Genomic DNA, 24,263 nt, shown 5'->3' on the forward strand with positions numbered 1-24,263 from the left:
TTTATATCAAGTTTAGTGCTTAACTCAAAGTAATTCAAAGTAATTATCGTAGGTGATTTTAACTTCCATGTGGATATTAATAATGGTAGTCTTAGTGCTGCATTCTCCACACTTTTGGATTTAATTGGCTTCAGTCAGTGTGTACATAAATCCACCCACCGCTACAACCAGACCCTAGATCTTGTCCTTGCATGCGGCATCGAAATTGAAGATTTAATAGTCTTCCCTGAGAATACCGCTCTGTCAGACCATTATTTAATAACTTTTTTTTAAATAACTAGATTTTTTTTTATTACCCGATTACACGCCTCTCAGCAAGAGTTACTATGCTAGATGTCTGTCGGATGGTGCGGAAGCTAAGTTTAGGGAACTGATTCTTTCTGCACTGACCATTACCATGTCTCACAGTGACTGAAAACGCTTTTACTAATTGAAGTCATTCTCAAATTGATTGTCTCGTTGATAGTGCTACTGGCTCACTGTGATCAGCTCTTGACCTTTCAAAAAGAAAATAATGAAACAAATAAACTTAGCTCCATGGTTTAACCCCCAGATCTGCAAATTTAACAAACGTCACGAAAATTTGAAAGAAATTGGCGTTCAACCAACCTTGAAGAGTCCCGTTTAGTCTGGCAGGACTATCTTAAAACGTATAGAAAGCCCCCGGCCATGCCAGAGCAAACTATTACTCTACTTATTGAGGAAAATAAAAACAATCCCAGGTTTCTTTCAACACTGTAGCCAGGCTGACTCACAGCTGTATAGAACCTTGTATTCCTTTGGCCCTCAGCAGTGATTACTTTATGAGTTTCTTTAATGATAAAATCATAACTATTAGAGACAAAATCCATCACCTCTTGCCCTTAACCGATCTGACCTCAGACACAGGTAGCTTGGATATTGCAGCATGGCCTGGAATTTATTTGGACCTTTTTCCCTCATTGACCTTTACCGACTCTCTACATTGATTTCTGTATCCAAGCCATCAACATACCTGTTAGACCCCATCCCAACCAGGCTACTTAAGGAAGTTTTACCCTTAATTTACTACTCTTTGTTAGATATAATCAATGAGTCTCTATTAACAGGCTATGTATCACAGTCCTTTAAAGTAGCTGTCATTAAACCCCTTCCAAAGACGCCCACTCTCGATCCAGAGGTTTTAGCAAACTATAGACTGATATCTAATATCCCTAATATCTATTTCTAAAATCCTTGAGAAAGTAGTTGCTAATCAATTTTGTGACTTTATCCATGATAATAGTTTATTCAACGACTTTCAGTCAGTTTTCAGAGTTCATCATAGCACAGAGACGACACTAGTAAAAATTACTAATGACTTATTGATTGCCTCCAATAAAGGTCTGGTCTCTGTTTTAATCCTATTAGCTCTCAGTGACCCATTTGACACCATTGACCATCAAATCTTACTGCACAGACTGGAACACTTAATTGGTCTTAAAGGAACGGCCCTAAGCTGGTTTAAATCATACTTACAAGATCGTTCCCAGTTTGTGCACATCAGTGATCAATTCTCCATGCATACTAAGGTCTGCTTCGGAGTGCCACAAGGTTCTGTGCTTGGACCAGTCCATGTTACTTTATATATGCTTCCTCTAGGCAACATAATTAGAAATCACTCTGTAAATTTGGGGCGGCTGTGGCTCAGAGGTAGAGCGGGTCGTCCTCTAATCAGAAGGTCAGCGGTTCGATCCCCAGCTCCTCTAGACACTAGACACACGCTTTGACACTGTTATAAGACTAGAAAAGCAAGTATACAAGTATAGTCCATTTACCATTATGTTATGCTGATGATATATACATCTACAATACAGAGTAATACAGATACACATATCTGTATTACTTTGGCCTCTAGCACAACTGTAAGGAACCTTAGAGTTTTATTCAATCAAGATCTATCTCTTGCCTCTCATACAAAACAAACTTCTAGGACTGCATTCTTTCACTTGTGTAACATTGCAAAAATTGGACATATCCTGTCCCAAACTAAAAGCTAAAAAATAAGTATACGCATTTGTTACTTCTAGGCTGGATTACTGTAACTCCCTATTATCCAGTTGCCCCAACAAATCTCTTAGGTCTCTCCAACTAGTGCAAATCGCTGCTGCACGCATTCAAGGGATCATATTTCTCTTGTTTTAGCTTCTTTGCACTGGCTCCCTGTAAAATCCAGAATTTGAATTTAAAATTCTCCTCCTTACTTACAAAACTCTAAATGGTCAGGCTCCATCCTATCTTTCACAGCTCATAGTTCCCTACCAACCTCAAGATCACTGCGCTATAAAAATGCAGGGTTACTTGTGGTTCCCAAAGTCTCCAAATATAGGATGGGAGCCAGAGCCTTTAGTTACAATGCTCCTCTTTTAAGCAACCATCTCCCAGTTTCGGTCAGGGAGGCAAACACTGTTTCCACTTTTAAGGGTAGACTTAAGACCTTCCTCTTTGATAAAGCTTATAATTAGGATTGGCTCACGTTGCCTGGACGTTTCTGTCTCTTGCTCCCTCCATTTTCAAACACTCATGTCTGTTTACTGCATTACGCTAACTCTGTTGCCTCTAGGGAGCATTACTGCTCCCTTGTTTCCTAGTTTTCCTGGATCCTGGCTGCAATATTGGCAGCGCCTGATTCTGTTGATAGCTGTGCTGGTACTGTGATCCTGCCTTTGGTCATGCTCATGCAGTGGCTGCACTGATACTATACCTCCGGCTTGCCCTGATCGTGGTCTTGGTTTTGCCATTACTGTGGTCCTGTCTAAAGCTACGCCTGTGTTGTGCTATGCCGTGATCCTGCTTGACGCGACCTTCAACTGCCTCACACCTCCACTATCAATATACGCATGGGACTTTTATCAACACCCACAATATTTGCACATAACATCCCATGCTATCATCAAGTGCATTTAGTAATTTTACATCTATCATTATTGTAATATGACGTGTTTGTTACCATTATTGCTGTGCATCTCTCCCTCTCTCTCGTCTCTCTTCCCCTCTCTCTTTCTCTTTCCTTTTTGTCATTATTGTAATTCACTTGTAATTTACAACATCTATCTATCCTACTGGAAGAGGGATCCCTCATCATCCTCGCTGTTCCTGAGGTTTTGAGGTTTCTTCAGCCTCCCTCACAACTTTTTATGAGTTTTTCCTTTGGCGATGTGAGGGTCTAAGGGCAAAGGGATATCATATGCTGTAAAGCCCTCTGAGGCAAAGTGTTTTGTGATAATGGGCTTTATTAATAAAATTGACTTAGATAGATAGATAAAACTTTATTGATCCCACATTGGGGAAATTTGTGCGTTACTGCAGCTCAGATACAGATGCCAGAAGGAAAACAGCAATTTAAAAAAGATATAAATAAGAAGAGTAGCATTATGTACAGCAATTTAAAAATAAAGATATCAAAGAAAAAAGACACAATATATACATCGTTAGCTTGACTTAGTGTATAGAAAGCACTTGAATAAGATAAATTTTCTTTCCTCTCAAAACAACATAGGAGACATTTGTTTATCATTTCTGTCCATGTGTAACAGTCTTTGGGGCCTGAAATGCCTTTCAAAGGTTTACTCAAGATCAGGAGTGTGGTGCGACGTGGTGGTGGTGGATGCATAATGCAATGATACATGATGTCCCAGGGGTGCTCGACTGGATTCAGGTCTTGTGAACAGGCGGGCCAGTCAATAGCATCTGCCTTCATCATCCAGGAACTGCTGACATACTCCAGCCACATGAGGCCAGGCATTGTCATGTACCAAAAGGAATCCAGGGCCCACTACACCACCATATGGTCTGACAGTGGGTCTGAGGATCTCATCCCGGTACCTAACAGCAGTCAGGGTACCTCTGGCTAGCACATGGAGGTCTGTGGGGCCCTCCAAGGATATGCCATCCCAGACCATCACCGACCCACCCTCAAACCGGTCATGCTGGAGAATGTCGTAGACAGCAGAATGTTCTCCGTGGCGTCTCCGGACTCTCTTATGTCTGTCACATGTGCTCAGTGTGAACTTGCCCTCATCTGTGAGGAGAACAGGGCACCAATGGCAAATCTGCCAAATCTGGTGTTCTCTGGCAAACTTGTGGATGTCAGGCCCTCATGCCACCCTCATGTATTCTGTTTCTGACAGTTTGGGCAGAAACATGCACACAAGTGGCCTGCTGTAGGTCATTTTGTAGGGCTCTGGCAGTGCTCCTCCTGTTCCTTTTTGCACAAAGGAGCAGATAGCGGTCCTGCTGCTGGGTTGTTGTCCTCCCATGGTCCCCTCCGCCTCTCCTGGTGTACTGGCCTGTCTCCTGATATCTCCTCCATGTTCTTGATACTGTGCTGGTAGACACAGCAAACCTTCTGGCCTTGGCGCATATGGCTGTGTCATCCTGGAGGAGCTGCACTACCTGAGCAACTTCTGTGGGCCGTGAGGGCACTGGAAAAATGCAAAACTAGCCAAGAATCAGCCAGAAAGGATGAGGAGAGGGGGACAGTCTGTGGCCACCACCTGCAAAAACGTTCCTTAATAGGAGTTGTAATTGCGTCTGCTTTCCACCCGTTGTCGGTCCCACTTGCACAACAGCAGGTGAACAGGTGATTGATTCACAATCATTATTGCTTCCTAGTTGGACAGGTTGATACCCCAGAAGTGTGATTGACTTGGAGTTACACTGTGATGATTATGTGTTCCCTTTATTTTTTTGTATTTTATTGTCATTGAAGCTACATTTTCAGTAAGATATCTTCAAATTTATATAGGGCCATTGTAAACACTGCTGCAGCTGCTGCTCAAAAAGCATTTATATCTGACACAGACATAAATTCTATATCGTCTGTGAATTCATCCTTTTTGAAACTATATTTTTCAAAAAACAATTATTCAGTATAAAAAGTATTAATAAGAGTATTGATATGATATTGCCTATTTCAAACTTGAACACTGCCTTTGGTTTTAGTCTTGACTCAGATTCAACTAGATTTGGTCTTTGATTTATATGGACTGGATTAAGTCAGTCTTGATTTACAGCCCTGCCCACCACCCAGTCACAGTTTATGTTAATCTCTGTTAATAGACATGGTAATGTATGAGCATGGGCCCTGCTCCCAGAAAGCAGACCTGCAGCGACATACGTTCCATGAAATGAGTTATGGCACAAACAAAATGGCCCCTGAGGCCTCACAGTTGGATGGCAACACATTGCTGTCCGTGTAAGCGTAGCAAGGTGGCCATTTGCTGCTGGCAGCTGGCCACAGCCCCAGCTGTATGAAGACACATGAATCGTTACCCCACAAAAGATAACAAATGAGAGAGATTGCTTTACTGAGGAGAAGAAATCAGTCTCCACTTTAACATCCCCATCCAACTGTCTTAATGGAGGGCACAGAGTCTGGTTAAAAAGGATGAATATGTGTATATACACACTGTAAATTGTCTAACTTTCATTGAACTCAACTTAACTAGACCTTAAGTTGAAACAGGCAACATTGCTGCTGCTGCTGTTGCTGCTCTAAAACTCTTTTGGGTTAGGGTAAACCATAGGTTTACGGAGGTGTTATCTCCATTTCCGTGGAAATACATGGACTCTGACTAATTACTGGAAATCATTCACTCATGTCAGTAGAATCCTATATGAAATGAAACACAGTTTACTACTTCAGCAAGTAGGTCAAACTTAGTAACGATCAGCAAACAGACACATTCTCTAGTCCCTCTTCAGTCCGCTGGCCAAATTGTGCTTACACTTTCAACTAAATAAATACACACAGATATAAATAGAAATGGTCAGCTTGCTCAGTCTTGTTATGACTAAGATATCTGCTGACAAAAAATAATCTTCCATATACAGATTTAGCTTACATCTGCAAACTGTACCTGTATTTAAGCTAGTAGGTCTGTGTCAAGGCACAGCTGATGGAGGATACCAGAAGATGGCAACATTTCCAAAAACTCAAGAGCAAGGTGAAGTCAAAATTATTGAACAAAGATAGAAGTATCTTCATATCTTCATTTCCTACATGTGTAACATGTGTAACAGTCCAAGACCTACAAAAAAGACTCTTAGACCTATACCCTAAACCCAACAGGAAGTTGGCCATTTTGAATTGAATGTGCAATTTTGGCGTTTTTTTTTTTTTCAGGGCTTGCAATTTTTCGATCTTCTCATACAGATTTCATCCGATTGACTTCAAAATGTAAAAATCCTGTCAGAAGGCCTGGGACATCAAAAGTTATTGCATTTGTTAGTTTTTGTCACACCATGTGGCTGTTACTGGGCCAAACATTTCCATGTATCACCATTAACCAGGAAGTAGTTTATAACTGAGGGACATGGTCAAATCTGCACCAAACTTTACATGTTTGATGACTGTCTTGCCCTGAACACATCTTCATGACAACTGTTACCATTATTTATAGCGCCCCCTACTGGCAACATGAAATGTCATGGAAATTGCATGCTTCCTTCTTTGATGGACTGCTCCTACAGATTTTATCCAATTGACATCAAAACTGGTGACAAAACCTTTAGGACCTTAATGATGCCTCCCTCTGAAGTATAGGTTTCCATGAACTCTGTTGCCATGGAGACCCAGTTGTGGCTGCCAAAATGGAAGTTGTTGTAACTTTACTTTACATCGACCAATTGGCCCAAGATTTCACAATTGTGGTCAGGCTGCAGCCCCTAACACATCAACATGTCCTTTAATATGATATTCACTGAGCCACCTACTGTCAAAAGGAAGGACGCCTCGCACCACAGCTATTCTTTAATTTTCATGAAGTTTACATGTTTTGTTCGACAAATGATGTAGACCAAGATGCCACAGATTTTGTGTGTCCAAAGGAAGTAATTCACCATGTGAAATATCTCCCTCAAGGGTCCAAAGTCTCTATATACTTTTTCCAAGTTTCACTGAAATGGATGATTGCATCATCCAGTCATTATTGTTATTGTTATAGGGGCTACCAGCGTTTATTCTAATGCAGGAAGTGCTGCCAATAACACAGAGCGATAGATACAGTAGGATTAGACCAATCACAGTGCAGTTTGCTTCAGATGACGTGTGGCTGTGAAGGTGGAAACAACGCGTCGGTCAGTCTTCCGATTGGACGACAAGACCTAAACAAACTTCTGACCTCTCCAAAGGAACTACGGGAAACCATTATGGTGTTTAGCATCGATGTTAATGTATTTTTATCATCAAAATATGATTAAAATATGGACGTAAGACACCCAATATTGGATCTATCATCACGGATTTATCGAACAACATCCCGTAAAAACACCCGATTTCCAGGGCTGAATAGAGAGGCTTCTAAAAGAGCTACGATGCATCAGAGACAGTAGCTTTCACTGCCCAAAAAAGTAAGACAATCCGACCTACGGTCGCAGTGTTAGACACTTTACATAAAGTGGAACACAGTTTAGTCGCCGGCAACTACGCCGGGCTCAGAGGGTTTAATCGCGGCGTGCGTCGCATGCCTCCGGGTACCCAACTCACCTCTCTCCACCAGAGGGAGGTGGGGGGTTCAATGTCTCCTTTAGCGTTCTTGCCCTCCGGGACCGTAACGGTGCGGAGAGCCCGGGGGTCAGAGTCAAACTTGTAAAAAATTCTGTGTCTGAGAACTCTGGCCTTTCCAAACAAATTAAAAATCTGACAACTCTTAGCGGTGGATCACTCGGCTCGTGCGTCAATGAAGAATGCGGCTAACTGCGAGAACTCATGTGAATTGCAGGACACACTGATCATTGACACTTCGAATGCACCTTGCGGCCCCGGGTTCCTCCTGGGGCGACACCTTTTGAAGTTTGCTTTGCCATCAATGAGAAACACACTGCGTTTCTATGGCTGGGGCAGTCGCAGGCTTCTCCCAGAGCCTTCGTCCCCCTAAGTGCAGACGGGGGGGTCACCTTGTCGGGCCTGCAGTGCGTGGGCGCAGCTGCCAGTGGACCCAGCGTCTCCATGCTGCCCGCATCTGTCGTGCCGTGGTATCGCTGGTGGGTAGAGCTCCAGCTGGGTTAGAGGGGTGCCGGCGGGGCTGCAGGGGCAGCCCACGAAGGGTGCAGCCTATCTGAAGCACGTGAGCCTCCTGCGGGGGAGCCACGAACAAAGCTCCTCTCTGGAGCTTAACCTCTTTCGACTACGACCTCAGATCAGACGAAACAACCCGCAAGTTATGTGAACTAATTATTTTTAGTAAAGACTACTAATGTTAACTTTGATATGTCTACTGCATCCACTTAAGGTTCTACGTCTAAACCTGTTTCGTTTTACCTTGTGTAAAAACTAAAACGGTTTAAGGCAATGGGTTTCCATGCGATTCTTTGGTAAATTCAACTAATTCAGCTAAGAGTGTGGCTCTGCCATGGGATCACCAGTGGCACCAAATGATGCCAATTTGTTTATGGGGAAATTTGAGTTGAATTTCATTTAAAATCATGATCCCTATTCTAAGATTATAAAAGCTTACTGGAGATATATTGATGATTTATTTTTTTATTTGAAGTGGTACAGCTGATTTAAAAGAGTTTAATGTCTTCATTAAATTCTAGGAAGGATAAAATTAAGTTCACATTATGCTTTGATTCTGAAACTATTTCTTATTTAGAGGTTTTGGTGAAAAAAGTCTCAACAGACTGGTGTATCACAAAGACATTGATAGAAACAATTTTTTTTACAGTATAGCAGTTATCAGTCACCAGCACTAAAAAGAAGTTTAGAGTACAGCCAGTTAGTCAGAATCAAACGCATTTGTAACGCTGACGTATCGAGGAACAAGCTAAAACAAATTGAATAAGGAGGTGGCCCAATTGGTTGACTGGGTGTGCTTAGTCCCCTTCCCAGCCCTGCCCATTTTTTAGACTTTTTTCACATTTCATGCAGGAGGTACTCAAGGCAAAACTGGGGGGTTTAGTTTCTCTTTAAGCCCCTATAGTAGCACACAGGGATACATTTAGACAGATATACCTCATTCCCAGCGCAATTAGCAGGTACACGCAGGTTTTTTAAACACGGGTAAACCCACTAAGTGGCTCTATTCCCACTGCCACTGAACGTACGTACCGCTGGAGAGCGAGTCGATCTGTAAGCTGGCGTGTGCGTGTGCATGCGTGCCTGCATGCGTATTGTTTATGTTTTGTTGATGTGTCCATGCAACATCACAGACAGGCAGGAGAACAGGTAAACAGTAGACAGCGGCAGAAGCAGAGGTCTTTGAAAACTTTTCAGTGGTTTCCTCTCTTTATTTTTCTCTTACTTATTAAGTGCCCCTTTCAAACTCAGCGCAGATGTATTTGGATCAGTGTTTAAGTGCTGCGTCAGAGGACGCAGACCATAATTACTGATGGTGCGTCATTGCATCTCGCCGGTTAAGGAGCTAAAATTAGCGCGTTCATCTGGGTATCACGTTCCTGTCAATGCTGATCGGAGCCAAGTGGTAAAACCCATGTCTACTGCAGAATTATTTGACCTGGATGTGAATGCCGATTGTCCGCATTCCCATTGCATTAAAAAGCCAGATGTTAGCGGGTGATTGTTGTGCAGTGGGAATGAGGTTATAATCACAATTATTTAGGGGGAAAGATTATCTAGAAACTGTTTTGTGTTCACCTGAATAATAAAAAATCCTTACCTTTACCATTATGTTGGAAACCCATTCAGTTTGGACTTACCTCCTTGCCGAGGTCTTCTCTGATGACCTGCTGAATCTCCTCTATGCTGCTCTGAGGGGCTTGGCTGTGGAGTACCTTCAGCGTGGATGTGTATTCCTCAGGCAGCAGGTAGTCAAGAGCACCAAGGTGCTGGCCCACCTTGATGAAAGTACCCCGGTTGGCACAGCACAAGTCTCGAAGACGCTCTGCTGACCGCAGATGCACCTATGGAAGAGAAAAAAAAGTCAGAAACAAGATACACAGTGCCAAGGACTGCTGGGGAATGGTGTGAGAGTCATATTTTCTTTTTTTTTTTTTTTTGAAGCATAAGTGCACAAAGCAGATGTCATGGCATTCTCACATAAAATATTTGATATGCAATTTTGATGTTTTGATCTGAGGATGGAGTGTCTATGCAAGGGTTTATCCTCTTGGACCATAAATGCTCTCAGGAATTTTCATTTAATCTGCCTAAGATAGCCCTCAAAGAAAAATAACGGCAATGGTAAATGGACTGCATTTAGATCACTCTTTTATAGTCTCAGCAACAACTCAAAGTGATTTACAATGCAAGCACCCATTCATATTCATACAAAGTGGAATCTGCTCATCAGATCAACATCCAGACAATGACATGTAGACTGCAGTGACCAGGGATCAAACCATTGACATTACAATTGGCAGATCACCTCCTAAGCCACAGCCCTCATAGTTATTTGTACAACCAGCTTACAGCAACTTATTATCACACATGCCTTGAAAGCAGATTGTCTGCTGTTCTGAAAAAGGTAAGTCCATCTGAAAATGCTCATGTCTGTTTACTGCTTTACGCTTGCTGAATTTTGCTAACTCTGTTGCCTCTCCAGAGCATTCCTGCTCCCTTGTCTCCTAGTTTTCCCGGATCCTGGAAGCAACCTTTGCTGCGCTTGATTGTGGTGAAAGCTGTGCTGGTGCTGTGATCCTGCCTTTGGTTGGGCTTGTGCTGTGGCTGCACTGATACTGTACCCCCTGGCTAGCCCTGACTGTGGCCTTGGTTTTGCCAGGTCTGAAGCTACGCCTGTGTTGTGGGTCCTGGTTGCGCCGATGCCGTAATCATGCTTGACGCAACCCTCTACTGCCTTCATTATGAGCCATGCCTCCACTATCAATATAGGCATGGGACTCTCAACACCCACAATATTATCATAGAGTGCATATAGTAATTTCACACCTTTCGTTAATGTAATATGACATGCATCTGTTTCCATTATTGCTGTTGCCCCCCCCCCCCTTTCTCTTTCCTTTTTGTCATGATTGTATTTCAACTGTTATTTATGACATCTATTGCTCGTCTGTCTGTCCTGGAAGAGGGATCCCTCATCATCATCTGCCGCTCTTCCTGAGGTTTCTTCCTCTTTTTTTTCCTCCATTACAGGGGTTCTTTTTCAGGAGTTTTTCCTTAGGTGATGTGAGGGTCTAGGGGTAAAGGGATGTCGTACGCTGTAAAGCCCTCTGAGGCAAACCATGTTTTGTGAAAATGGGCTTTATAAATAAAATTGACTTGACTTGACTTATTTTTCCTTACTCTAATATAGCAAAGATTTGAAATATATAGTCAGAAATTATGCAAACAGTATATTGTAGTCCTTCCATTAGGCTTGGGGGGGTATCAAGGTGTACCAGAATATTTAGAAATTCCTATGGTATGTTTTTCAATCCTGACATAAATACAGGGGCTCCGCTTTCTATTAATTTCTGTTTAACTGCTGAAGTTGTGTTCATTTATCTTCCTTAGTGCTATAATACAAGTTCCAGCACTAAGGAGGGAAGCTAAATCAAAAGACAATAATCTCCTTAACAGTGGGTGGTCCAGTAGTCCAAGAGCATTAAAAAAACCGGCCACTGAGAGGTATTTAAGTCTGGCATGCAGTCTGTAAAGTCAGGACACACAAACACTTAACCAAGTTGGAAAAGAAAACTATTGTCTAAAAGATCTTTGTATGCAGGACCATAAATGTTCATGTTAGAAATTACAAAGTTGTTGCAAAGAAAAATACAGCTACAATACTGACACAATACAATGTATATGTATGAAATACATGTAAATGAGCATGGAAAACAGACACAAAATCAAGTAAGAGACTATACTGATGAGGGGCCCTTGACAATGTCTCTGTGTGTGAGTGTGAGTCTGTGTGTGTGTGTGTTTGCAAGTGTAGTGGCCCCATCCCATCTGTCCCATTAGAACCGTCTGGAAGTGATAATGCTTATAGACAACTCCTCTCCTGAGACGAGTGCAAATAAAAAGCCGTGAAATTAGCTCCCCTTAACCCTTGTAACCCTAACTACACACATCATGAATAGCCCCAAGCACACACAGACACGCTGCACGTTCCCTATGGATCATTTGACATGAGTGCCATCTGGGCAATGATGACAAAGCAAAGACAGAAACAAGTCACCAGAGATTACCAGATGAGCCTTTTTTACTTAAAAATGCAGTTTTAGAAAAACAATCAACACCATCACAGCCATGTCCTTGTGTGTGACAGTATGGAACTGTAAAGGTAAAAGTTTTTACTGGCAGAATCATTGATGTGGTTTATCACACAAAAAACTGTTTAAATTATTTATATACACTAAATCATTGGGGTCAACCTTGAAATTCTACCAAAACTTTCTTTAAACCTTCTTTTAAACAAAACAACAGTGTCAACAAGAATAAGAATAATTCAAATAAGATTAGAATTAGAATACGGACAATTAAGTATGATTATTATTTTTTAGTTACAAGGTTAAAAAATTAAAAATGTTACTTTATAACTTCAGGGTTAGATGGGGAAAAGCAACTCCAGGTATTAGAAATTGCGAGAAAGTCATAATTTCAAATTTAATCTTGCAATGTTGGGAAAGATTGTATCACAAAATGTCAAAATCGTATGAACAGAGAAATAATTCTAACATTTAAAAACAATGGAACTTGGTCTCAGGAGTTTATATAATCAAAATTTACTTAATAAAATAGACTAATCTTTTATTCTAGTCTGACTGATTTTCATTCTGACAAAATAATCTATCTGATAATAGCTGGTTTGGGAGACTTCAGAGAATCAGAATCCGGTTTTATTGCAAAGTACATTGACATATACAACGAATTTGACTTGGTGGTCTGGTACAAAGCAATTAACATGGAGGAAGAATAAAAATAGTGAATTTAAATAGTATAAGACATTATATAAAAAATATAGAAGTAATTTAAATATATAAAATGAAAAAATAGAATTTAAATAACACAAAATGTATGTACGAAAGGTGCAATGGAAGGATTGTACAGATGTGCAGAAGTTGGAGTTACAGTGCACATATCTACAGTCTTAATAAATAAATTAACCTACAGTGTGCAGTGTAAACAGAGAAAGTCCAGTCCAGTGTATGTAAATGTAACACACAAAAATTGATTTAGCCTAACATTAATACAATGTTTTCAGACTCTGGGGCCGGATTAGAGCCTGTGTCATGTGGGTGTAGGGGGAGGGCCATAGTATTGTTCATGATGGTGAGAGTAGAGGGGAAGAAACTGTTCTTGAGGCGTGACGTTTTGGTCCTGATGGACCGTAGCCTCTTATCAGAGAGGAGGATCTTACTTAAGTAAGATTCGAGTTGCAAATTTGAGGACTTGAGATTTGCTTGACTATCATTAATATTAGCAACCTTGTCTTCTAAAAAATTTAAAATGATGTTTGTATGTTACTGAACTGCTTTCTTAATTACCTTGTTGTGGAAACCTAATCACTGCCTGGATTATGTTCAGAGACTACATTCATGTACCACAAAGGCTTCTCAAAGATGAGGACGGAGACAATGGCATGCATACAAAATGACTGTGACACCACATCCCCTGGATTCACATCTAGACTTCTGTTTTAGGTTTAGGCACCAAAAGCACTTAGGGTTAAGGTTCAAGTTAGGGAAAGTTAAATGTTAATTTAAAACAACTGAAAAATGTTGTAAGTGAACAATTTGCTGAAATGTTCTGTATCAACATTTTCGTGACTTGACGGGAATTTTTCTTTTTAAAGATTATTTTTGGGGGGATTTTATTGCCAAATGAGGGATGCTGATTAGAAAAAAAGAGCTGAAGTCTTGGTCAATCTTCATTTTGATAAATAATAAAATAAACTCAATGAACCACAGTTGATGTTACTTGAGTATGTGCTTAATACTAAACAGATCAGATCTGAGAAGCTTTTATAACTTTTTACATACTAACTATTTACTGAAACATATCTTTAGTGTTACTAATGAAAACACAAACTGTAGGCTTATGGTTCACTATAAACTTTTCAAATGGCATGATGCAACTGTTTTCTTGTTACTGTGGTGTTGCGAAAACTAAGCTAAGCTATAAAGTAAACTATACACAAACGCCACACGTGAAGATCATAAGACAGCAGCCTTATTCTGACTGCTGTCAGTTATGAGTTGCCTTTATTTATGACTGATGACCTTAAATTACGGTTGTATGAACAGTAGCAGACCAACTGAAATAATGTAGACCAGTACACCTTATTGTAACCACTTGGCATTACTCTTATGAGAATGGGCAAGATTAAAAGTTTGGAAACTTTGCTATATGCTTATATGAGGACGTTACACTTTTTGTTTTTTACGCATGTCATCATTACACTATCAAACAGTTTCATTACTGCAGTTAGTAAATCATGAAATTGTTGCTGCAGGTATGAACAAGAAACGGCTCAAGCTGTCAAGCAACACTAGTTCAGCACTGATGTTCATTTTATTCAAAATGTGTTCTCATCTTCATATTTTGTAAGAAAAAAGTGAATGAAATTGGTCTTTGAAAAAAGGCAAGATAATTTTAAACATCTCTCATACTTTAACATCATCTTTTAATCTAAAAATATACTCAAGGTAAAGCCCAAAGTCTTAACTTGATCTCACTGCTGGTCAGCATTCCTATCATACTGTGTTTAACACTTGTTTGTGATTCAAAATAATAGTTACCAACAAATTGTAATTAAAACCAAAAAAATGTTGTTTTTATTCTCTTTTTAGAGTTATATACATAGTGTTTTTATGTGATTTTGTGAACATTTGTCATTTTATTTAGTTGCAAAGCGGTCCAAGAGATAACAAAATTCATAATGAGACCAAACAGTATCTTGATAAAACTATTGCACCTTATCTTAACCTTAAAGTGGATGATACAACATTCTTGTAAAACTGTGTAGATAGATAAATTTAAGCAAACTCTGAACTTAGAAAGTGACTGCTTTTCTGCAGGGTTTTCTTCTTGAAAGTACCATTGTGATGATGAATATTATTAATAATATTATTACAACAATACTACTACTACTACTACTACTACTACTACTACTACTACTACTACTAATAATAATAATAATAATAATAATAATTATTATTATTATTATTATTATTATTATTATTGTTATTATTATTGTTAGATTGTTATTATTATTGTTGATTGGCTGGCCATTTTCAGCCTGTTGAATGTTATGTTTTTTAATTGAAGAGAAATTGTACAGTTGTTCCTTTATGCTCTCAGTCTTCAGGTTTTTGCACTTGTCCATAAGGCAAGTGAAAGGCTTCTTTGAGTATTGGTTTGTGAAGCGGTGGTTTTCTCAATAAATCTGTTTTTAAAATTATTCTAACTATGTCTAATCATCTCAGTCTGCTCAACAAATCAGTGATTTAAACTGAAAACAATAGCCTCTGACTTCAAACAGGCAGATGAACTGTAGTCATGTCAGAGCTGTTTGTGGCACAATGTGTTTGGATGCTGATTTGTGAGCTGATCAGAATGAATATCTTCAATCATCAGACTCATCATCACTCCTCTCCTCTCTTCCAGTAATCAGCATGCTTTGTCCGATGGAGGCGGGCTCACAGCTTGAGGATGACATCACTATGGCAGTGCTGCTCACTGACAGTCTGAGGGGCCCACTAGGCTGATGCTGGCCTCCACCCACCCACATTTGCCATCCAATCAAATCCACTAGCGAATTAGACACACAAGTTAATTTGTGGTGCAGCACAAAGGCAGAGAAGCTCAGTGCAGAATTCCTCTGGGTATCTCTGCACTCATCCTCTTCACACAGTTGACAAATACTGTACATAAAATGCTAGAGGAGTGTGTGTATGTGTGTGTGTGTGTGTGTGTGTGTGTGTGTGTGTGAAAGAATATGATAGAGATGAAAAGAAGGACTTGGAAAAGATAAAGCAAAATAGGAAGTGGGGAAAAGGAAATGGGGGTAAGGTGTAAGGGAAGCAAAACAGATGGGAAGGGGGGAAGGAAGGAACTATGACTGCATCAAGTATAGCCTTCATGCCAAAATAGCAATTTACTGTTAGATAGATATAGATAGATAGATTGATAGATAGATAGATAGATAGATAGATAGATAGATAGACTTTATTGATCTCAAAACTGAGAAATTGGGGTGTAGCAGCGCCATACAGTATGAACAAAGAGAATAAAGAGCAAACAATATTAGAAGAATATAAAAGGAATATGCTTAAAAAAAACTAAAAAACTAAGCTTGCAGAATTGCAGTTATGTGTTAACAGTGTGTTAACAAGTGGGTAAGAAAAACAGGCTTAATCACATGTGGTTTCAATGACTGGTAGGGCCGCAGCTAGCCATTATTTTTTTCTCCATTAATGTAACTATTTAATTTTTTTTCAAAATATAACTTTTTCTTTTAATTTAATGACTAATATATAGATTTCTTTTTTTTTTTAATTTTATTGCTCCATTAATATAACAATTAAAACTGCAGTTGGTAACATTCAAGAGAGAGAGACTGCTTGAAAATTTAAAAGGGAACAGCCTGCAGGTCCCTTCTCCTCGCTCTCTGCTGTTGCTCAGCCCTGCCTCCACACCGCCTCTATAGCATGGATCTATTATACAGCCATGAAGGGGGGGGGGGGCTCGTTCATTTCTATGAGAGCTGCTCAGTGGCGCATGAAGCAGAGAAAGCTATTTTTCCAGGTTTAGAAAAGTGTAAAATACCCGGATCTACTGGCCCATAGAGCATGCGTAGCAGTGGTTAACAACAGTCGAACGGGGCTGGGTGCAGCCGAGTGTACCCGAGCACTGACTCCAACTCATTGGCTCGCTCATACAAATGACACAGAGTGCTTGAAGCACCTCATCTGGCTCTTCTAAACGCGGAGGAGCAGTGGCTCTACTCCGAGCTCCTCTCGGATGACCAAATATCTCACCCTATCTCTAAGGGAGAGCCCAGCCATCCTATGGAGGAAGCTCATTTCAGCTGCTTGTACCCACAATCTTGTTTTTTCGGTCACTACCTTAAGCTTGTGACCATAGGTGAGGGTAGGAACGAAGATCGACCGGTAAATTGAGAGCTTTGCCTTACGGCTCAGCTCCCTCTTCACCACGACGGATCAGTGCAGAATCCACATTACGGCAGACGCAAATTAAATTAACAGAATCATAAAGTGTTGTGCCCACAAAAATATAATAAAAGGTGGTGTCTTGTAACATTGCCCTGTGTATTATTAAACAGCTCAACTTTAAGTAAATACTACGTTCAATACTGTTTAACAACTGTCACTAGTGCTCCCCGCTGCTTACTGAAAACCGGTTGTTTGAATTGGTACAGACACGGTAAGACATCCATATTACAGGCTTTACAGGCTTTATAGCCAACAGTGTATGGATGTGTTGTAAGATGATGAAAAATGATGAATTATGATTAAAAATGATGAATTACATTACTACAGCTGGCGCGATGCCTGTGTCAGGGACTCCAAGAGTTGCATATGCGCTTGCATGCGGTGCTCGATGCGCGTTCATTTTATGTCTGGATAAATACCTCTATATTCGGAAAATGACGCATTTTACGTGTTTAGGACTTAATGTTTTTTATAATGGCTATTTAAAAATTTGTTCTGAAAAGTTAATGTGTCTCAAAAAAATTATCCAGTGGTTTAAGGAGGTCTCTTTCCCACTATTAAGCAAATGGGGAAAAGTCTCTCTGGGCCAGTGTGCATCATGTGACAATGTAATTCCACTTTCGGCCACTATGTAAATTTTGCATCAGAATGTGATGCACTTCCTGGGGGCTTGCTTTACAGCCCCTCCCCTGCAGAGGAGGTAATCATGCACGCACAGGCATGTAACTACGCCAACCAATGCCACCAAAGAGACGACATGGCGAACACACCAGTAAGAGCGAAACACAAACAATAAAGCTAGAAATAACGTGTTTTAATATAACTGTTGCTGACTATATTTTAGCTAGAGACGTGCTCTTCATTACATGAGCTGTGTATTTATAAATAAACAGTCTGTGTGATGCCAGTAAAGTTACAGTGTTTCTGAAGTTGTGTCCCAATTCAGAGTCTGCATCCTTCAGAGGCTGCATTCGAAGGCGGATTATGCTGCGCGAAGGCTATCCCATTTGGTCACAGTTCGAAGGCTCCTTCTTATGCAGCCCACAAATGGGGCCTTCTTTTCCACCTATTTGGAGGACACATCGCTACTATCCTTCGCAGCCTTCCATTTCCCAAGATTCCTTGCGCGCCTGCAATCTTCAAAAAATAATTGTCATCATGGCGGCACAGAGCGGCGATCGTAGCGTTGATTTAACTTAATGTGGGTTTTTACTCATTTGAAAATAAAACACCAGATATGTTAAACTTAGAGGGACATTAAAATCTCATAATTTCCTTCATAATACGTGACGTTAGTAATGCTAACACGTAGCCACCTAGCATACTAGCTATGGGAAGGTAGAGCCAGCTTGGCACTGTAGCTACGCCTGCTGAGCAAGGCTCTACTGCCCGGAGATAAATCAGCTTCCGACACGGACAGAGGCACTTTTCTTCCTCCTCCAGCAAAACTGAAATAAAAATTTCCCTCTCCCCCTCTCTGTTAACAGTAAACAGCTTACATGTTGTCTTGATTATGATTTGGAGTTGATACAACTCATACAGACTGTGGATGTATAACATGACAAAATAGTTGATTTCCTGATGAATGGCCAATGTGGCACATTGCTTTAATTGTTGCCTGAGTAAGGAATTGTGGGACAGAATTCTTTCCTGGGTCATTCCCAGGGTCATTTCACTCAACAGAGTCATTTCACTCAACTGGGAACCTTCCTGAGAAAAAGGACCATTCAAAAGCACAGCCCCAGTCAGTCATCCCTCTCCTACGCATACAAAAGAACAAGAAAGAAACCAAGAGAGGCCCACACTTCAACAATGAACTAAGAGTGCGCTCTTGTGGACAGAATAGAACAATATCACATTACATAAGAAATGGCACATGTATTATAATGTCAGCACAGTTCATTCTGAGCTTTGAATGTCTGTTCTACTTACTGTAAAACCTAATTTAAAGGGTGATATAGCATACTCAGAGCATATGATTTAGAGTGTGAGCTGGGATTGCACACAGCTCGCAATGTGGAGGTGGCTGAGCCAGTTACCAGCAACTAATAGCGCTAACAGCACTAACAGCACTACTGGAACTGACCATGACAACAGTGCTGACAGAAATAACAGTAACATGAGGAAAACGTAGGGTTGGCGCTGTGCTTCCATGACATCACTGGGGGTCTAGACAGTGTTACCAGTTGTAATCATCACGTAAGCCGAGTGCAGAGTGGTAGAGACTAGTAAGTCAGTGGGATACACACACAGGGACTCACATGCACATTCATGCACTGCTGAAGGTCATCCATCACAAAAAACAGATACGTTTGTATTAGACCACACACATAGGCAGTGTGACTCAATTCTCTGCTCAGGATGCCATTACTCCACTATATCTTTGCAACCAGTAACTGGCTGCAATAGTAATGCTCTAATCTTAGTTTCACTGAGTGAAACACAATGCCTCATTATATAACTGATATCACAACGCCAGTGATATCAGTTATATAATGCAGTTAAATAAATAAATAACTTAAGATATTAATTTTATATGAGAGATGTCCAGTAAAACATTAGCCTAATAATGCGTATTCTCAGCCTACATGACTAAAATGATTTAAGGTCTGCTGCTGAGTTTATTTTATAACGGGAAGTTTTCTAATGTAGCAGAGTATATAGTCAGACAGGGGAAGACCAAGAAACAATTTTTTTTGTTGTTTTTGTTTTTGTTGTTTTCAAATATGAAGCTTATTTGGACAGACAGGGATATCATATGCTAATGTTAAGTGACAGATCTGTAATTGTGGGTGTCATTCTCTTTCACAAACTGATTTAATACTTCTCCACTCTCGAAACTTGAACAAAGCGTGTGAAAATGAAGTGTATGCACTAGAGCATGAAATAAGAGACAAATCACGTCCTGTTTTGATCCGATAAGGGGCCGTGCATTTTATGTCATTACAGGACAATCCGGTAATTAAACAGTATGGACTGCAGACATGGATTGTATATAGTCTGTGATGGTATCTTGTTCCTCTATGTAGGTAAACTGTACTGTTAGTTACAGAAACAATCTGCTTACGTTGCTTGTTCAACAATGTTGTTGAAGCTAAATGTTTAGCTTAGCCTGGTTGTTAGCATTGTTACAGACACGGACAGATGAACAGGAACTGGAGATCTGCAAGGACATTTTAGAACATGATAAATTAATGTTAGTTAAATATCTGTTAAAAAAAACAAAGTTGATTTGCTGAATTCAAGGTGAATTACTTTATTAAAGTACTGTCATTGGCATTAGCCACTGAGATGAGTATCCATAGAAAGTCAATGTGATGAACTAGCTTACTGTAAATAACGTTATTCCACTGGAAGTTGCACCCATAATCATTTCTACAGTAACGCCCTCAGGAATAAGGTGGACACAAGCAGTTATGTCTCGGACTGGTTTAATTTTTCATGGACATGATTTGCAAAAATATTTTTTTTTAATATTCAAACATGGTTCAAATTTATGTGTTTTTAAAAAGGATTGTTTTGACATATTTTTTGACCAATTTTGCTGCTCGACCACCCAGTAACATTCACCTCTATAATGATAAAGTGCTTTGAATGGCTGGTTAAGGATTTCATCTGCTATACACGAACCAGCACACTGGACCCACACAGGACATAACACCCTATCTCACCTGGTAAGGAAAGAGAGCTGTGTGAGATTGCTGTTCATTGACTACATTTCAGTGTTTGAAATCATAGTTCCCTCCAGGCTCGTCACAAAGCTCAGGGAGCTGCAATTAAACAACTCACTGTGCATGCAGATCCTTGACTTCCTAACAGGCAAAACCCAGGTGGTGAGAGTGGGCGGGGTTGTGACGATCCATCAATTTGCACTGATATAAGGCTAGAAAAGCGCTATACAAGTACAGTCCATTTACCATTTACCATATATTGATTAAATGAGCAAACATCACGTATCGTTGATGCAAAGTGTTAACATCGATAAATGTCATCCTCTTGGGAATAAATCATCAGTGGGGAAATGCTTTGTTTTCAGAGAAACTTCCAGTCAACAGAAAGAGCACATACCACATGTAAACAAAAGCCGCACTGAGGAAACAGCACTATTAGCTGTTCTGTTTCAACAATGTTAGACTGAAAAAACATGCATGCAGGCTGAAACTACTCCATGCTGTTCTGTCAGGAGATGTAGTAACTTAAAACAGTAAGAGAAAGCATAAATATGCTATGATGCTATGAATATGCCATGGCAAGGCATGTAGTGTAGTGTGCATGCTGAAGGTCACAGTGTGATGAAGCCAACAGAACCACATCATCTGCAAAAAGCAGAGATGCAATTCTGAGGTCCCAGTTCATCAGTTGACAGCTCCGCTCCTCTTTTCACCTGAGTGTCCAAGACATACGGCCGCAGATCAGAGGATATGATCACAAAGTCGATCATCAATCTTTAGCCTAGGGATCTTTGGTACCAGGGGCGGATCTAGAAAAATATTTATGGGGTGGCAAGAAGGGGGCAGGCATTTTTGAGGGGTGGCAACATATGACAGATGTGTATATACTGAATTTAATAGTTTGATGAGAAATAGTATGTACACACTTCATACGGACATGGGCTGACATTTACAAACTCATACAGACAAACTTAATCTCATATGAAGTTTAATGTGAAACAGTTTATATAGTACAGCACTTATTAGGAGATAGAAGTATGGTAACACTACTGTAGGTGGGGCATTATCGCAGGAAAGGCATTAAAGGAAGCAAACAGTTTTTGACTGTGTCAGAGTGGCAGTGTTGCAGGCAGCATTTGTACAAGAAGAAACTATTCAGAGAAAAACTTAACCATGAAGATCTACGGACTGAGCTGTCCTAAGGTGAGCATTAATACACTGTGTGGAAATAAATGTGTCCCAGCCCTCAAACAAGGTACTGGACACCACTTTCATTCTTTACTGAGAACACACATCCTCTCCATTTCTCCCTCTGTAGCTTGAACATTTTTTTTTTGTGTTTACTGATTATCTTGATGTTGTATTTACTTCACTGACAGTTTTCCAATGTATATACAAAAGAGGAGACATTAAAAAACAACAAAAACAACACTGCTTCCTGTTCAGCAGGATTTACACCATTTACACCAGTGTCACATTTTAAACTTTTTTTCCTCACACTAGGTTTCATTAAAGGTGATATCAGATTTTCACAGTTGCCAAAACAAAGAAATAAATACAGAAAAAAAAGAAAAAAGTTGAGTTCATCATTTTAACACCTTTGAAAAGGCTCACCAGTGAGCATAGCATGAAGTTGGCATGCCTATATCAGCTGAATGCGGCGATTTCCATGTTGCTCAGCAAAACCCTTCACAAATTTATCTAGATCTAATGCTTTCGTGCGTTTTGATTCAATGCTGAGTACAGCCAAACTCGATAGTCTCTTTTCTGTCATAGTAGACCGCAAATACGTCTTTATGAGCCGGAGAGATGAAAAACCTGCTCACAGGTAAAACAACCGCTATTTTACACAATCTGAACAACTCATAAAAAACATCCTGGTATGGGTCCAAAAACTGAGTGAACTCCATTAGAGTGGTAGGACTCTCCTTTTCCAGCTTTTTTCTGTCTAGTACTCTCCTCGTCTGATGTAACTCGTGTTTGAGATCCTCCATATTTGAGTCATAAGCTTTAGCCAATAACAGAACAGCTTCCTCTCTCAAAAAATTTGGACTTGATGGATTTAGTGCCTGGACACCCTGCATTATTTTACAATTTGTGTTAGAAAATCTTTTTCCTGTTTCTCCAATCATGTTGTTCAGAACTGGATAGTACACAGAGACGCAAAAAGTGTGTTTGCTGTCTGGAGCTACATGCTGTCCCAAGGTGGAGTGGATGACAGTATCCTGAAGCACCTTTGTTGTCTGTCTCGGCCTCTTTGGTTGTCTTTGAGTTGTATCAATGTTACTTTGTTGACATAAATCAAGAATTTCACTCCACATTTCCTCAAAAGAGGCTTGACTACGGAACTGGATCAGTGTCTCTTTAAGTGCTTCAATAAGTTCAACAGCCTTAGCATAGTCCACTGTTTTAGATTGGAGCATGTCTGATAAAAATTTGGAGTCACTCAGGACTTTTCTGAACAGAACAAGAGATCCAGCAAAATTCAGGTCAATCTGAGCCAGTATCCCTCTTGCTTCAACAGCTCTTTGTGGATGGTTCTCAGATGCGAGCTCCTCAAGCACCTGTACTATTGCAGGCAACCTGTCCATAACATTGCGACATGCTATGTGCCTACAGGCCCAGCGTGTATCACTCAGCTGTTGGAGCTCCCTTGGTGCACCATCAAACATCTCCCGCTGCACTTCCAGCCATTTGTTATGTACATATGACCCAGACATTAATACATACAGTCGTTCCAATAATGAGAAGAAGTTTCCTGCATCTGCCACACTTTTTACAGCGTCTACAATAACTAAGTTCAAGCAGTGTGCACTACAGTGAACACAGAAGGCATGTTTAGCTACTTCTTTTATCTTTGCTTGAACACCTGCATGTGCCCCACGCATCACTGCCGCACCATCATAGCCTTGGCCGACAAGGTTTTCCTTGTACTCCAGCCCATGCTTCTCAAGGAAGCATATAATCTTGTCACTTAAGGCAGCAGCATCCAGGTGTTCTGCCACATCAAACTCCAGAAAGCTCTCACGAACCACACCGTTGTAAAAATATCTCAGAACAAATGACATTTGTTCTTTTTTCTGAATATCCTTAGTTTCATCAACAATAACTGAAAACTGCTTGCTCATTTTTACTTCCTGGATAATTTCCTCTTTGACCATTTCAGCCAAGCACTTTAGTATTTCATTCTGTATTGTTTTACTGGTATATTTTGCATTTTTAACTTGTTGTTCAAGTCTTTTTTTAATGATGGGGTTATGGTTACCCAGCAAGTCTAACATAGACAGAAAAACACCCTTTTTTCTGAGCTGAGGGACTCCCTGTGACCCCGCTGTGCTATGTTTTCTGTGGCTGTTAGAACTAAAATTTCAGCTAATGTTCTAATGTAGTACTGATTTTCAGCCACCTGCTTTTTCTTTTGCTCATCCATTAGTCCAAACATTGAGGTGTTTTTATCCTGAATTTTCTTGTTCTCTGTCCATGCAAACATTGCAT

General features: G+C 40.2%; 1 protein-coding gene and 1 non-coding gene across 7 annotated transcripts in view; one reads left to right on the top strand and one right to left on the bottom strand.

Moving 5' to 3' along the window:
- Positions 1 to 24,263, bottom strand: part of adck1 (aarF domain containing kinase 1) — a 165,245-nt gene that overhangs the window by 86,698 nt on the left and 54,284 nt on the right. For all 6 annotated transcript variants that reach the window (XM_042501497.2, XM_088087144.1, XM_088087143.1 and 3 more), the window contains exon 4: positions 9,679 to 9,882. In XM_042501497.2, the coding sequence (XP_042357431.1) occupies positions 9,679 to 9,882 (204 nt within the window). The remainder of the gene's footprint in view (positions 1 to 9,678; positions 9,883 to 24,263) is intronic.
- LOC121954168 (5.8S ribosomal RNA) lies at positions 7,666 to 7,819 on the top strand. The gene has a single exon (XR_006106544.1). It is a non-coding gene; the product is annotated as a 5.8S ribosomal RNA (ribosomal RNA).

Source organism: Plectropomus leopardus, chromosome 14, assembly GCF_026936395.1.
Source record: "Plectropomus leopardus strain MGB_pleo_1.0 chromosome 14, ASM2693639v1, whole genome shotgun sequence".
Classification (NCBI taxonomy): domain Eukaryota; kingdom Metazoa; phylum Chordata; class Actinopteri; order Perciformes; family Serranidae; genus Plectropomus; species Plectropomus leopardus.